Source organism: Oncorhynchus clarkii, chromosome 32 (genome assembly GCF_045791955.1).
Source record: "Oncorhynchus clarkii lewisi isolate Uvic-CL-2024 chromosome 32, UVic_Ocla_1.0, whole genome shotgun sequence".
Taxonomy (NCBI): Eukaryota; Metazoa; Chordata; class Actinopteri; order Salmoniformes; family Salmonidae; genus Oncorhynchus; species Oncorhynchus clarkii.
Window position 1 is genome coordinate 16,112,731 of NC_092178.1, and position 17,151 is coordinate 16,129,881.

The 17,151-nt window shown below is 38.9% G+C and overlaps 1 protein-coding gene across 1 annotated transcript in view; it reads left to right on the forward strand.

Annotated features, from left to right (window-relative positions):
- Nucleotides 1-5,981: 5,981 nt before the first annotated feature.
- Nucleotides 5,982-17,151, forward strand: part of LOC139392339 (calcitonin gene-related peptide type 1 receptor-like) — a 54,328-nt gene continuing 43,158 nt past the window's right edge. The window contains exons 1-4 of the mRNA XM_071140256.1: nucleotides 5,982-6,116; nucleotides 12,562-12,721; nucleotides 15,476-15,583; nucleotides 16,855-16,958. Of these exons, the coding sequence (XP_070996357.1) occupies nucleotides 6,072-6,116; nucleotides 12,562-12,721; nucleotides 15,476-15,583; nucleotides 16,855-16,958 (417 nt within the window). The 5' untranslated portion in view covers nucleotides 5,982-6,071. The remainder of the gene's footprint in view (nucleotides 6,117-12,561; nucleotides 12,722-15,475; nucleotides 15,584-16,854; nucleotides 16,959-17,151) is intronic.

Here is a 17,151-nt window from a genome sequence, read left to right on the forward strand (position 1 = left end):
CTTAAACAGAGAATACACAGTTACAGAATACCTGACCACTGTGACTGACCCAAAATTAAGGAAAGCTTTGACTATGTGCAGACTCAGTGAGCATAGCCTTGCTATTGAGAAGGCAGGCCTGGCTCTCAAGAGAAGACAGGTTATGTGCACACTGCCCACAAAATGAGGTGGAAACTGAGCTGCACTTCCTAACCTCCTGCCAAATGTATGACCATATTAGAGACACATACTTCCCTCAGATTACACAGACACACAAAGAATTCGAGAAAACAAGTCCAATTTTGATAAACTCCCATATCTATTAGGGAAATACCACAGTGTGCCATCACAGCAGCAAGATTTGTGACCTGTTGCCACAAGAAAAGGGCAACCATTGAAGAAAAAACACCATTGTAAATACAACCCATATTCATGTTTATTTATTTTTCCTTTAGCACATCGTTACAACACTGTATTTATTTATTTCACCTTTATTTAATCAGGTAGGCTAGTTGAGAATAAGTTCTCATTTACAACTGGTATAGAAACATAATATGACATTAGAAATGTCTTTATTCTTTTGGAACTTTTGTGCGTGTAATGTTTTTTAAATTGTTGATTTCACTTTTGTTTATCATCTATTTCACTATCTTTGGCTATGTAAACATATGTTTCCCATGCCAATAAAGTCATTTTCTTCCTGAGAGATCGCTGGTCAGATTTTCTCACATATAAACCTTCGGCAACTTATTCTCTTTACTGTCGTGTTCTTCTCTCCTAATCTAGTCCTCACATTTCTAAAAAACAAACCTTTAGCCTAAGTGGCTCTGGAGAGGCCCCTACCCCGCTACACATAACCCTTGTAGCCCACTTGATCCTCATCACCATCCTTTCCCCAGCGATGTGCCTGGTACACTGCTACTGCTACTGCTGCGCTAAAGTACCATCTTATTATAGATGGACTCTCCAGCTAGTGAGTGCCTTTCTCTGTCCTCTGCATGGGAATTACACACACAGAGCCGCATCTCAGTTGTATGTCCATTCACAGTATTGTAACTTTACATACCACACTTGTCAAAGGCACAGATAATTGCCCATTGATGTTTTAAGGTCTCCATATATCTCTGTGTAGAGGTTGTTGAGCTACTGAGATAATGGGTTAAGCAGAACTACTGTAGCACTGTGAATTCCCCAGCTGGAAGAGAAACATGCCCAGAGAGTTAAATCAACTATAGTCTGGGGAAAAGCCTACTAGGCTGCGGTTAACTACCTAATGTGTGCCTAAGATATTAAGGCTCATGCAGAACGGAAAGCACATTATTTATTTATTAAGACAGAGTGGATAGTACTGTTCAAACTCATCCTGGGAAAAACGATTTTGTTGAGAGAGAAATAGCGAGAGATTGAGAGAGATAGACAGACATAGAGCGATTTAGAGAGCAAGAGAAAGAAAGAGTGAGAGTGAGAAGAGAGAGAGGGAAGAGAGAGAGAGAGAGACTCTCAAGATGTCCCTAGGAAGTGTATCTAGTCAACACACATATTCCGATATAAACTGAACAACAATATTAATGCAAGATGCAACAATTTAAAAGATTTTAAGGGACTTACAATTCATATAAGAAAATAAGTAAATTAAATTAATTCATAAGGTCCTAATCTATGGATTGCACATGTCTGGGAAAACAGATATGCAAATAAAAAAAAGATGGGGAGTGGGTCAGTATCTTGTGCGACCACCAGTTGCCTCAGGAAGCATGACATCTCCTTCACAGAGTGGATCAGGCTGTTGATTATGGCCTGAGGAATGTTGTCCCACTCCTCTGTGTGAAGTGGCTGGAAATCGTCTGGAACTGGAACACCCTGCCATACACCTAGATCCAGAGCATCCCAAACATGCATATTATATTACATTTTATAATTATGTTATATAATTATATTGTACTATTATATGATATTATTATATGATATTATTAAATTATATGGTGTTATTATTATGATTATTATGATTATTATATGATATTATTATATTACATTATTATATTATTATATTACATTATATTATTATATTCATATTATTATATTATATTGTACTATTATATGATATTATTATATAACATTATTATGATTATTGTGTTATAATATTATATTGCACTATTATATGATATTATCATATTATATTATTATATGATATGATATGATATTATTATGATTATTACATTATAGTACTATATTACAGTATTATATTATCATATTATATTACATGATATTATTATTTCATATTATTATATTATATTATTATATGATATGATATTAAATTATATTATATTACATTATATTATTACATGATTAAATCATTATATTACATTATAATTTTATATGACTTTATAATATTAGTATATGATATTAATATATTATTATATGATATTAATATATTATTATATGATATTACATTATTATATTATTAAATAATTATATTACATTATAATATTATTATATTATATTACTTCATAATATTATTATTTTATATTATTATATTATAATATTAAATTATATTATTATATATTATTATATTACATTACATTATATCCATGAAGCCTATAGTGTTTCTCATTCTGTCTTTGTCCAAAGACCTGATCACTGTTGACTATAATGGTTTGCAATTCACTTATGTCTAATTTTAGTCAACAGATATCAGTATTGATGTTGACTAGGCTGTCATACTTCTTGTTAAAACAAAATTTCTGTAATAGAGTTCTCTCCCTAATGTGTTGCACGTCTTAGAGGGCTGTCTGAGGCAGGTAGTGCACTAAATAGGGAAAAGGGTGCTATTTGAGACACACACAAAGATCCAAGAAAACTAACGACGCTCGACTGAGCGTGAATACTGAGTGTGAATTCAAACAGCTTGTGTCCTGATGGGTGGTTACTGGTTTCTTAATAGTTTCTCAGGCTCGGACCCATTTACGATCTATCTTCTTCCACTGCTGTCATTTGATTTATGTAGTTGTTGGTTTGAGTTTCACTACTTTTTAAGGCTAGTCCCTCTGGTTGTTCCCTGCGGTATACTCTGTGGACTGTGTCCTTAAATGAAGTTCAGCTTCTCTCCAAATTCTCCACAGGTCAACGTGTCCCCAAAGTTTTCGTTTCTGGCAACAAAATCAAAATGTGGACAGATTGCGTAAACCGAAATGGTTCCGTAGATCTGTCATGATACAACAGGATGCATGAGCAGCACTAGTTCCAGTGCGTTGGACAAATCACAATTTAATCTAGCATTTTAACAATTGGGTGAGACTTTAGTTCTGGATTAACCGAGATTACGGGCAACACTACATTGTCACGTTCAAATATCCATAATTTTCTCCAAAATGACCATTACATGAAAAACTTGCTCTTTAAGCTACAACTGTCTCTGTTCCCTTGAAGTCTTGAATTATAAATGTATGGCTTATAAACAGTATCAGAGGTGTTCCTGTATAGAATTGATAGCCCATAACAGTTTGTCATTAACACTGTGCCTTTGGAACAACGACCCAACACTTGCTAGCCTGAGGGACACTGCCTCACAGTAGTAACACAGGATCAGGATCAAGGTAAAAAGGTAGACCTCGCACATACATTACAATCCCCACCCTTCTCTCCTTCCTTCCTTCCCTTGTCTGGGTGCCACAGAAATGTACACTGGCATTTTTCTGTAACATCCACCTATTCCCATATTTCTCTCTGTGCACCATTTCACAGGCGGGTGGGTGGGTAAGCCATGCCAGCAGCAGATAAGTACCTTGTTCTCTGTGTGGCACTGCCCTCAGCCATCTGGCAGGGGTAGGAGCTGGAGCTGGCATGCAGAGACGAACAGGGGCTTTAACTGTCTGTGCTCAGCGGGAGTTCCACCTAGGCACTGATCTGTGGTCAGTTTTACTGTTTTTTTGCTGATTCCGGGAGGTTATGCTGATCATAGATATGTGCCTACAGGTAACTTCTACTCCAAGCTGTTCAGATGACCATGCCTGTTCTGAGGATGTATTTTCAGGGTGTACGGTAGCGAATGCACTTGTACTGATATCATTTCCTTTCCTACACTGCTCCTTAGCCACCAGTAAGCCACAGCTTATTATGTCACATCAATAATGTTCATATAGGACTGATAGGTTTTTAAGTAACACTAGAATAATTAAGTGCTTAATCACAGCAACATTAATGAAATGCTTAATCGCCTCTCCAGTTCTTTCTCCTCTAAGACTGAACACATTCCCCCAGCCCCCCTCTGTCCTCCAAAGCCAGTCAAAATGACATGCTTACTGATGTATGTCTATCAACTGACAGTGGAACCTGCTGTGGAGCCCCAGTGAGGTGTGGAAAGCTAACAGCAGTGCACTGATTGGCGTAATGGGTTTACAATGGGGATCTGCAGGGCCAATGTAAAGAGACCTGAGGGGAATTCTAATCTAACTCCCAGGCATGGCAGTCCAGCCATTCCACCTGAGAAAGAAGCACCGCTGTTGACAATACAATGATTAACTAGCATTAACTATTTTTGTCTGCCTCTTGTGTTGTCAGCCTCGATCGATCTCATTCTCTCTCTCTCTTGCTATTGCTGGAGTTTTCCTCCTCTCTCTCTCGCTGTAGTTTTCCTCCTCTCTCTCTCGCTGTAGTTTTCCTCCTCTCTCTCACACTGTGGTTTTCCCCCTCTCTCTCACTCTAGTTTACCTCCTCTCTCTCTCGCTCTAGTTTTCCTCCTTTCTCTCTCGCTGTAGTTTTCCTCCTCTCTCTCACACTGTAGTTTTCCACCTCTCTCGCTCACACTGTAGTTTTCCTCCTCTCTCTCACACTGTAGTTTTCCCCCTCTCTCTCACACTGTAGTTTTCCCCCTCTCTCTCACACTGTAGGTTCCCCCCTCTCTCTCACACTGTAGTTTTCCCTCTCTCTCTAGTTTTCCTCCTCTCTCTCACACTGTAGTTTTCCACCTCTCTCTCTCACACTGTAGTTTTCCTCCTCTCTCTCACACTGTAGTTTTCCTCCTCTCTCTCACACTGTAGTTTTCCACCTCTATCTCTCACACTGTAGTTTTCCTCCTCTCTCTCACACTGTAGTTTTCCTCCTCTCTCTCACACTGTAGTTTTCCTCCTCTCTCTCCAGTTTTCCTCATCTCTCACACACTGCAGTTTTCCTCCTCTCTCTCACACTGTAGTTCTCCTCCTCTCTCACACACTGTAGTTTTCCTCCTCTCTCTCACACTGTAGTTTTCATCCTTTCCTCCTCTCTCTCACACTGTAGTTTTCATCCTTTCCTCCTCTCTCTCACACTGTAGTTTTCCTCCTCTCTCTCACACTGTAGTTTTCCTCCTCTCTCTCACACTGTGGTTTTCCTCCTCTCTCTCACACTGTAGTTTTCCTCCTCTCTCACACACTGTAGTTTTCCTCCTCTCTCTCACACTGTAGTTTTCCTCCTCTCTCTCACACTGTAGTTTTCCTCCTCTCTCTTACACTGTAGTTTTCCTCCTCTCTCTTACACTGTAGTTTTCCTCCTCTCTCTCCAGTTTTCCTCCTATCTCTCTCTCTCCAGTTTTCCTCCTCTCTCTCTCTCCAGTTTTCCTCCTCTCTCTCTCTCTCTCTCCAGTTTTCCTCCTCTCTCTCTCTCTCTCGCTCCAGTTTTCCTCCTCTCTCTCTCCATCTCTTTTTGAACGATCATTAACTTTTTTTTGTCAGTCACATACATGAATGCAAACACACATGCGCGCAGACACACACACACACACACACACACACACACACACACACACACACTCACACTCACACTCACACTCGCACTCACACTCACACTCACACTCACACTCACACTCACACTCACACTCACTCACACCACAACCCGGGACAGAAAAACTTGAATATCCCCAGAACAGTCAATATGGGAACCACTGTTGCAGTATATTAGTATTCAAGAGTAAAGAATGTTGTGCTGTTCTCAACCCTCAAGGCTGCCTAATCGTGATTCAAGACAACAACCTGGTTCTGTTTGTTAATCCAATTTTCCGCTAGAATGTTTTTCTTCCCTTCTCTTCTCTGTCTCCACAGACTTGGCTGGGACCAGACAGTATGGGGTTAAAAAGCTCCTACTGGCTTTTGATATCTTTCATGGTGGTGAGTACATCTTCAGCTTCTCATTAACAAAAGTAAGGACACATCTACTCATTCAAGGGTTTTTCTTTATTTTTACTATTTTCTACATTGTAGAATAATAGTGAAGACATTCATGGCATTCTCTCAACCAGCTTCACCTGGAATGCTTTTCCAACAGTCTTAAAGGAGTTCCCACATATGCTGAGAACTTGTTGGCCGCTTTTCCTTCACTCTGCGGTCCAACTCATACAAACCATCTCAATTGGGTTGAGGTTGGGTGATTGTGGAGGCCAGGTCATCTGATGCAGCACTTCATCACTCTCCTTCTTGGTCAAATAGCCCTTACACAGCCTGGAGGTATGTTTTGGGTCATTGTCCTGTTGAAAAACAAATGACAGTCCCACTAAGCGCAAACCAGATGGGATGGCGTATCGCTGCAGAATGCTGTGATAGCCATGCTGGTTAAGTGTGCCTTGAATTCTAAATAAATCACTGACAGTGTCACCAGCAAAGCACCCCCACACCATCACACCTCCTCCTCCATGCTTCACGGTGGGAACCACACATGCGAAGATCATCTGTTCCCCTACTCTGTGTCTCACAAAGACACGGCGGTTGGAACCCTTATTATTGCGTTTGAGCCAATCAGTTGTGTTGTGACAAGATAGTAATGATGAACTGTCATTTCTCTTTGGTTATTTGAGCTGTTCTTGCCATAATATGGACTTGGTATTTTACCAAATAGGGCTGTCTTCTGTATACCACCCCTACCTTGTCACAACACAACTGATTGGCTCAAACGCAATAATAAGGGAAGAAATTCCAAAAATCAACAAGGCACACCTGTTAATTGATATGCATTCCAGGTGACTACCTCATGAAGCTAAGTGTGCAAAGTTGTCATCAAGAGTGCAAAGTTGCACACCAAGAGTGTGCAAAGTTGTCATCAATGCAAAGGGTGGCTACTTTGAAGAATCTAAAAATTAAAATATATTTTGATTTGTTTTACACTTTTTTGGTTACTACATGATTCCATATGTGTATTTCATAGGTTTGACGTATTCACTATTATTCTACAATGTAGAAAATAGTAAAAATAAATTAAAACTCTGGAATGAGTAGGTGTGTCCAAACTTTTGACTGGTACTGTAAACACTTTTGCTGTGTTTATTACTGTAATGCAATTTATATATTACTGTAATTTTTTACCAAATTGTACAGGATTTGTTATGTAAATGTGTTTTAACTTGATAAAATACCATGCATTGTCTCAAAGTAGTAGATAAACTGCAATACGTTTTGCTGTGCTGGTTTTCAACGCATAGAGAAAATCAGAGAGATGAATTTGATGTAGTTCACTAATCCGTTAATCACTAATTGGTTCAGTTTGGCAACTAGAGGCATGGATGACCTAAAAGCCAGAAGATCTTTCAGCCATGACGCTCTGCAGATACTTTCTATGAATGGCAGAGGTTGGTTGGCTGGTGTGTATCTGTGTCTCTGTGTCTCTGTGTCTCTGTGTCTCTGTGTCTCTCTGTGTGTGTGTGTGTGTGTGTGTGTGTGTGTGTGTGTGTGTGTGTGTGAGTGAGCGAGCATGCATCCCCACTTGTTTGCCAACCCTCATCATACTTTACTTAAACCCAATGGTCAGCTGGCATGGTAAACCAGTTATAAAAACCTGCCACTGTCTTTGCCTTTTGTTACTTTATGATCATGAAACTCAAGGCAGCAGATATCAGCCTCATTTATTATTCATAAGATGCAAAGGGTATTATGTATAATGGTAATTTGTTAGAACATTTGTGTAATTACAGTTTGTAATACCATGTCTTGTTTTGAGGTGTTTTTACTTATGCACGACTATACTAAGGGAGGGAGACGAGCTCAGTTTCCCTGCCTGTCTCATTACACTACGATCAAAGCCAGCAACAAACAATAATCAACTAGGGGGAAATCAGATTTTTTAAATCTTGATGTTATATTTATAATTATAAAAAAATATATGCAACAAATTTTCCACTAACTGGTTTCTGTGCAAATGCACCACACACATCCAATAAGCAATGAATAACTGCATAACGATTACCGACTTCGAGCGCTTATCGTCATGTTTGTTTTTCCAACACCACAATCAAGTAGAGAATGTTCATTCTCGACAAGCTGAAAATACATCCCTTCCTACTCAGTATCGAAGGCTTGGTTTGGCAATCTCTGAATGTCATTAAACTCTTTGATGTTTTGTAACAGATTTTTGGGGCATTTTGTCTCTTTCCATTAATCAAAAGGTTGTGGCGCAATTTGGATGCTGGAATTATATTAGAGTGGAGTGGATGAATGTGCGCAGGTAGCCTACAGGTATCCTACAGGTAGCCTACAGGTATCCTACAGGTAGCCTACAGGTAGCCTATTTTATTTAGTGTCAAATCGCCTTGCTTCTACATCTGTTTTGGGGTTTTAGACTGGGTTTCTGTATAGCACTTTGTGACATCGGCTGATGTAAAAAGGGCTTTATAAATACATTTGATTGATTGATTGATTGATTGATTGATTGGCAACCGATCCCTCACAGGATTAATTGACACATTAACAAATATTACAATAAGTCACTGTGATAGTTCAGTGATAATGTTTATGGTGTTCTGTGCAGTGCGCACCTCATAAAGAGTGGAGAAGAAATCACTACATAATAGTAAATAAGGTTATCAACAATAATTATATCCTTAAAGCAGTAAAAATCGTACATACAGATAAATAAATCCAAGCGCAATGACACACTGGCCTCTCCCCTGCCTATCAACTACTCTTCTATCTTGTGGATTTATATTGAAAATCTGTGCAGATGTGAATGATTTAATCTGTGGTATGATTGCTAGTTAGCCGATTGCAGATCTGGACAAACGATCCACCTACCACTATTGTCACTATGAATGGTGGATAGAGGGCAGGATAGACCTTTAGACAGGTAGACTATATTGACCTGTAGAACAGTAAGCGTGCAGAAAAGCATAGTGCATAATGGAAGTACCAAAACACCTTAATAGGGGACGCGCATGCAAGCAGATGAGGAGATTTGGCAATATGGAAGAGATTAGATAGTAAAACCGACAAAATGGCCAATGTAAATCAAGGAAAAAACACAATACCTCCCTATTTTGGACCAGCTAGCTAACCAACAACTGTAACAATGTATTTAAGAAACAACAGTGCATATTGGGTAACTTTATTGATGTTTTCAATTAAGATTTGGAGAGGAAATATGGTTTAGATGTTGTCAATAACCTTTTATTGTAAGCCAACCTCATCTGTCCTGCCCCAAAGTTGCGCACGCTTTGGTTTTGTTTGTAAACAGCCCAGGTAAAGCATGTAGAGGTAAAGGAGGTAAAGCATGTAGAGGTAAAGGAGGTAAAGCATGTAGAGGTAAAGGAGGTAAAGCATGTAGAGGTAAAGTAGGTAAAGCATGTAGAGGTAAAGTAGCTAAAGCATGTAGCGGTAAAGTAGCTAAAGCATGTAGAGGTAAAGTAGCTAAGCATGTAGAGGTAAAGTAGGTAAAGCATGTAGAGGTAAAGTAGGTAAAGCATGTAGAGGTAAAGTAGGTAAAGCATGTAGAGGTAAAGTAGGTAAAGCATGTAGAGGTAAAGTAGCTAAAGCATGTAGCGGTAAAGTAGCTAAAGCATGTAGAGGTAAAGTAGCTAAGCATGTAGAGGTAAAGTAGGTAAAGCATGTAGAGGTAAAGTAGGTAAAGCATGTAGAGGTAAAGTAGGTAAAGCATGTAGAGGTAAAGTAGGTAAAGCATGTAGAGGTAAAGTAGGTAAAGCATGTAAGCATGTATATGTAAAGTAGGTAAAGCATGTAGAGGTAAAGTAGGTAAAGCATGTAGAGGTAAAGTAGCTAAAGCATGTAGAGGAAGTAGCTAAAGCATGTAGAGGTAAAGTAGATAAAGCATGTAGAGGTAAAGTAGCTAAAGCATGTAGAGGTAAAGTAGCTAAAGCATGTAGAGGTAAAGTAGGTAAAGCATGTAGAGGTAAAGTAGGTAAAAGCATGTAAGCATGTATATGTAAAGTAGCTAAAGCATGTAGAGGTAAAGTAGGTAAAGCATGTATATGTAAAGTAGGTAAAGCATGTAAGCATGTATATGTAAAGTAGCAAAAGCATGTAGAGGTAAAGTAGCTAAAGCATGTAGAGGTAAAGTAGGTAAAGCATGTAGAGGTAAAGTAGGTAAAGCATGTAGAGGTAAAGTAGGTAAAGCATGTAGAGGTAAAGTAGGTAAAGCATGTAGAGGTAAAGTAGGTTAAGCATGTAGAGGTAAAGTAGGTAAAGCATGTAGAGGTAAAGTAGGTAAAGCATGTAGAGGTAAAGTAGGTAAAGCATGTAGAGGTAAAGTAGGTAAAGCATGTAGAGGTAAAGTAGGTAAAGCATGTAGAGGTAAAGTAGGTAAAGCATGTAGAGCTTGCCCAGGTAAAGCATGTAGAAATTAGTTTTCTTTGTCACCAAAATGGATTCTAGACGTTTTATTTAACATGTTTGTCGGGACACTTGTATTGTTGAACTGCTTTATCGCTACACCAACAGGTTTTTGGCTCATAATAATACTTTTGTACTGATGATAATACCTTTGTACTGATAATAATACCTTTGTACTGATAATAATACCTTTGTACTGATAATAATACCTTTGTACTGATAATAATACCTTTGTACTGATAATAATACCTTTGTCCATTTGGTCTTCTATTCATCAGTGTCGATGTGAAATGAAATGTTCACCTGATGATAAGTTGGCTGCTGATAAGTGTTTATACCATGTAATTAAATTACATTTGTCTGCCTGGCTGAGTGTAAAAGGTAAATCGAATTCATGCTGATCTCTTTAATCTGGCTGATGTTCATGCACTTGTCTTTGCATCCAGTGAAGCTTTACTCTAAGCTTCTGAAGTAACTATTATTTCAGCAAGATGCGTGGAGGAAAGGATAGAGGAAGGACATTTGTGTACAGGTGAGGTTTACTCACTGTCTGGACCTTTAAAGCTGACATTGGTGGTGGCCTGGTGGTCGTATGTATGACGTCATTTACTTCAACGTTTGGAGTGACATCATATGTACGGCTGCTAAACTGCTACATGGGACATCGTCAATATTCCGAAAACTCTCTCAGACGAAAAAAAAAATCTCCCCTTCCTTTTATGTTTGTGTCTGTAGCTCAGTATGCTTTGAATTGTCAGGTAACTGATGTACTATTCACTGGAGAAGGAAAAGAACTCTCCAAAAGTTCAACGGGAAGAGATTAAAGTAATTAAAAAAGAGAGAAAGGAGGGTGGAGGTTAGGGCGTGTGGGAGGTGTTTGCGAGCAAATCTCTCCAAGCTATTGTGTTAATATTTATGTATAATTAATTAAAGTGTGGAAGCGGAAAGAGAACAAGAGAATAAGAGAGAGAGAGCGAGAGAGAGAAATGACAAGCCCCAACGCTTGAGTGGCTTAATTCTCTGTAGAAATATTAGGAGAGATGAGTCACACTCACGACGACGCATTGGACACAGATGCTATTTGAATCTTGATTTCCTTCTCGTCTTTGTGCAGCGAAGTGTTATCTACATCAGCGTTGGAGACGAGACGAGCTCCCATGGTTTTTTAAGATTTTTTTTCCAAACCACACAATAGGAGAACAGACAGGATCAGAGAGACGCTCTTGTCCTCTACATATAAAAAATCTATCCCTTTTTCTTAATTATTTTGTGAGTTCTCAAATGCATTTTACTGTGTGGAGGAATACATGAATGAGTCAACCACGGTTTGACAAAACTATCGATAGAGAATTTGTAGGTTCTTGTATGCTAGTCATCTGTAACCATGTCAACGCACGTTTCAAGTACAGCATTGGGACACTCACAGAATGATATTCTATTCTTCTATTGCTATAAGCATGAATTTAAAAAAATACAAATATTTCCTTTATTTAACTAGGCAAGTCAGTTAATTAAGAACAAATTCTTATTTTCAATGACAGCCTAGGAACAGTGGGTTAACTACCTTGTTCAGGGGCAGAACAACAGAGTTTTACCTTGTCAGCACAGGGATTTAATCTTGCAACCTTTCAGTCACTAGTCCAACGCGCTAACCACTAGGCTACCTGCCTCTATCCACTAGGCTACCTGCCTCTAACCACTAGGCTACCTGCCGCCCCAAGTTCACGTGGGACTATACTGTCAATAAATCGCTCTCACAATTCCAATAGTATACCATAGAAAGAGAACAACTCATTCTAGGACTCATTATAGATCATTACACATTGACTGCTGAAGAACAAGCATGCCAATATTGTCACAACACAATACAAATTGATTCAGCGCAGGGCAATTCGTTTCAGGGCAGCACAGACTAGGTGCAACATACACATACATCACTATCCAGTCACTTAGATGTTAAATAGCTCTATTGTGGTAAGATGAAGTTGTTGCTGTGTCTTTGCAGAGCGGAACTGTTGCCGGGGAGTCCAGCTCTGAGCCTGCTGGCCCAGACACATCTCTCAGGCCTGTCCTGGCCATAATAGAGGACGAGAGGCAGACCATGACCGAGGGTCAATACAAATGTCTTGAGCTGTTCAGCCGAGACCAGCAGCACAACATCACAGGTGAAGCACAAATCACTCATTTAAAAGTACAAAAATGGATGTACCAATCCCAGATTGCCCCTTTAATCTAATCACACAATTTACTGGGAGTTAATCTGATTAATGGAGCTCTTTGAGAAAGCACTAGTGTTGATGCTATGACCTTTGTTGCGTAAGTAAATCTTAGTGGATGGATGTGTAATCAGTGCTCCCTTGATGCTTTAGGTAATAGAAATGCTGGTACTATCTTTTGGTATTTGTTTCATTAGTCCATTGTTGATATAGTCCCAAAATGTTTTGCTTGTCACCAATCAAGTTTTCAAGATAGTATATAACTTTCAAAATACAGAAATAATCTCATATGATACATGTTGCATTATATAATGTAAAACACAGCATCATATGATGTAAAATGCGCCATATGGAGATAATTTCTGTATTTTGAAAGTTACATATCTTGAAAACTTGTTTGCTGTGTTATATGCCTATAAAATACTTTAATGCAGTGATATATGACTATAAAATACTTCAATTCAGTGATAAATGCCTATGAAATACTTAAATGCAGTGATATATGCCTATAAAATACTTAAATGCAGTGATATATGACTATAAAATACTTAAATGCAGTGATATATGCCTATGAAATACTTAAATGCAGTGATATATGCCTATAAAATACTTAAATGCCGTGATATATGCCTATAAAATAATTAAATGCTGTGATATATGCTTATAAAATATTTAAATGGAGTGATAAATGCCTATAAAATAATTAAATGCTGTGATATATGCTTATAAAATACGTAAATGCTGTGAAATATGCCTATAAAATACTTAAATGCTGTGATATAGGCCTATAAATGACTTAAATGCAGTGATAAAGGTCTATAAAACTACCATAGCTAAATGGTTGGAGCATCTCTGCTTTTATGGAAAGTGCTAAAGGCACCGAGCATCTGCTAAATGTCTCAAATGGACAGTACCAGTCAAAAGTTTGGACACGCCTACTCATTCAAGGGTTTTTCTTTATTTCTAAAAATGTTCACATTGTAGAATAATAATGAAGACATCAAAACTATGAAATAACACATATGGAATCATGTAGTAACCAAAAAAGTGTTAAATCAAAATATATTTTAGATTCTTCAAAGTAGCCACCCTTTGCATTGATGACAGCTTGCACACTCTTGGTATTATCTCAACCAGCTTCATGATGTAGTCACCTGGAATGTATTTCAATTAACAGGTGTGCCTTGTTAAAAGTTGATTTGTGGAATTCTTTCCTTCATAAATAATGCATTTGAGCCAATCAGTTGTGTTGTGACAAGGTAGGGGTGGTATACAGAAAATAGCCCTATTTGGTAAAAGACCAAGTCCATATTATGGCAAGAACAGCTTCAATAAGCAAAGAGAAACGACGGTGGGGGTCCTCATGAGAGCAAGTTTCATCATAGCGCTTGATGGTTTTTGCGACTGCACTTTAGGAAACTTTCAAAGTTCTTGAAATGTCCTGTTCATCATTACTTTAAGACATGAAGGTCAGTCAATATGGAGAATGTCAAGAACTTTGAAAGTTTCTTCAAGTGCAGTCAAAAAAACTATCAAGCGCTATGATGAAACTTGCTCTCATGAGGACTGCCACAGCAAAGGAAGACCCAGAGCTACCTCTGCTGCAGAGGATACGTTCATTAGAGTTAACAGCCTCAGAAATTGCAGGCCAAATAAATGCTTCACAGAGTTCAAGTAACAGACACATCTCAACATCAACTGTTCTGAGGATACTGTGTGAATCAGGCCTTCGTGTTCAAATTGCTGCAAAGAAACCACTACTAGGACACTAATAAGAAGAAGAGACTTGCTTGGGCCAAGAAACACAAGCAATGGACATTAGACTGGTGGAAATCTGTCCTTTGGTCTGATGAGTCCAAATTGAAGATTTTTGGTTCCAACCGCCGTGTCTTTGTGAGACACAGAGTAGGTGAACAGATGATCTCTGCATGTGCGGTTCCCACCGTGAATCATGGAGGAGGAGGTGTGATGGTGTGGGGGTGCTTTGCTGGTGACACTGTCAGTGATTTATTTAGAATTCAAGGCACACTTAACCAGCGTGGCTACCACAGCATTCTGCAGTGATACGCCATCCCATCTGGTTTGCGCTTAGTGGGACTGTCATTTGTTTTTCAACAGGACAATGACCCTAAACACACCTCCAGGCTGTGTAAGGGCTATTTGACCAAGAAGGAGAGTGATGGAATGCTGCATCAGATGACCTGGCCTCCACAACCACCCGACCTCATCCCAATTGAGATGGTTTGGGATGAGTTGGACTGCAGAATGAAGGAAAAGCAGTCAACAAGTTCTCAGCATATGTGGGAACTCCTTCAAGACTGTTGGAAAAGCATTCCAGGTGAAGCTGGTTGATAGAATGCCAAGAGTGTGTAAAGCTGTCATTAAGGCAAAGGGTGGCTACTTTGAAGAATATAAAATAGAAAATGTATTTTGATTTGTTTAACACCTCTTTGGTTACTACATGATTCCATAGGTGTTATTTCATAGTTTTGATGTCTTTACTGTTATTCTACAATGTAGAAAATAGTAAAAATAAAGAAAAACCCTTGAATGAGTAGGTGTGTCCAAACTTTTGACTGGTACTGTAAATAATAGGGTTAGACATGAATCGTTAACACATGGTTCAGCAATATGGAGGTAGCCTGAAGTGTTATTAATGAACAGTTAGCTAAAGATATTAAAAAGTAATTCTCCCTGACGCAGGTGTGTTCTGTAGTCGTATGTGGGATGGCTTGTTATGTTGGGACGAGACTCCGGTGGGGACCTACGCCACACAGAACTGCCCAGACTACCCCGGCCTGGACACCACTGGTAAGACCGCACACTGATAAATAATCACATTTCTGCAGAGGGAATTGGCCAGGCCACAGGTAGATTATAGAGATCATTTTGACCAATAGTCTCTATAGGAATGACAATGTAGCATCTTACACTCAAGTTCTGATCTAGGATCAGTTTTGCTTGAATAAGATTATATGGACAGAGGGGAACTGGTCCTAGATCTGTATCAAACATCAATCTAGGATCAGGTCCTCCCTGTCCATGTACTCTTATGGAATGTGATCTAAAATGGCAAAACTGATCCTAGATCAGCACTCCTACTCTGAGATGCTTTTTGAATACAGGTACTTTACTGACCAATCTGACCAGTGACACAATGACTGCAATGAGAGTTGGACTAACGAGTGTAGAGTATATAGATTGTTAATCACTAGTGATGCAACAATGTATCTAATTATTTCACTCTTCTTTTGTTCGGTTGAAGCAAGCTGTCTTGTATAGCTCAGCTGGGTTTTATGTACCGAACCGTTGATTAGCTGCTGGGCGAGGACAGGCTGCTGGGTTAGCGTGCTTACAGACAGGGAACATCGTGATCTCAGTCATTATCCAACAGGAGATACAACTCACGCTTTAGTGATTAGAACAGGGAAGAGTTTCCCCAAGTCTGGTATATTAAAGTGTTATATGATGCCCATAACGTATATATCTTAAGTGGTTTTCTAGCCTTGGTGGTGAATTAGTTGAATGACAAGGAGCTGGCTCTCAGTGTTATGGAATGCAGTGATGCTCAATTGAGTAATGAGGACAAACAGAATAACACTTAAAGGGGCAATCTGCTGTACAAATAACAACATTTATATGACAGCAAAATGAGAGAGAAAAAACTACCGACAGGGCAAAAAACTGGTTGAATCAACGTTGTTTCCACGTCATGTTAAAAAAAATAACTGATAGGATTTAAAAAAAATCATCAATGTAAAGGCATTTCATATTTTTTTCATCCAGCTTCTAACCTAATGACATAGTGAAATGTTTTGTTATTTTCACGTTGAATTCACGTTAGTTGACAACTCAACCAAATTCAAAACTAGTTGTTGAACTGACATCTGTGCCCTGTGGGTAACTATTGCCTCTACAGTTGATATTACAGTCCAGTCAGTGTAGCTATAGCAGCGGCTTCATATGACAATGATGGATTCAGGGATGGATTGATGATGGATTCAGCACCTGCCAAATCACCATTACTCATCGCTGAAATTATATCGCTAACAATTACCATGAATTGTTTCTTTTTTTTGCAGGAAAAGTGTCAAAATATTGTGATGAATCTGGTAATTGGGTCCAAAGTCCCTTCATTAATAAGACCTGGTCCAAATGTCTGACGTTCTCCAAGGAAAAGTTAAAGGTAATTGGAGATTGATTCGTTCCCAGTTGATTAATGGACAAAACAGTACAGGTCTGTCTGGGACAGGCAATGCATCCAAAATGGCACCATATTCCCTATAAAGTCCACTACTTTGGACCAGAACCCTATGGGCCCTGGTCTAAAGTATTGCATTTTTTAGTGAATAGGGTGCCATTAGGAGTGCACCCTGGCT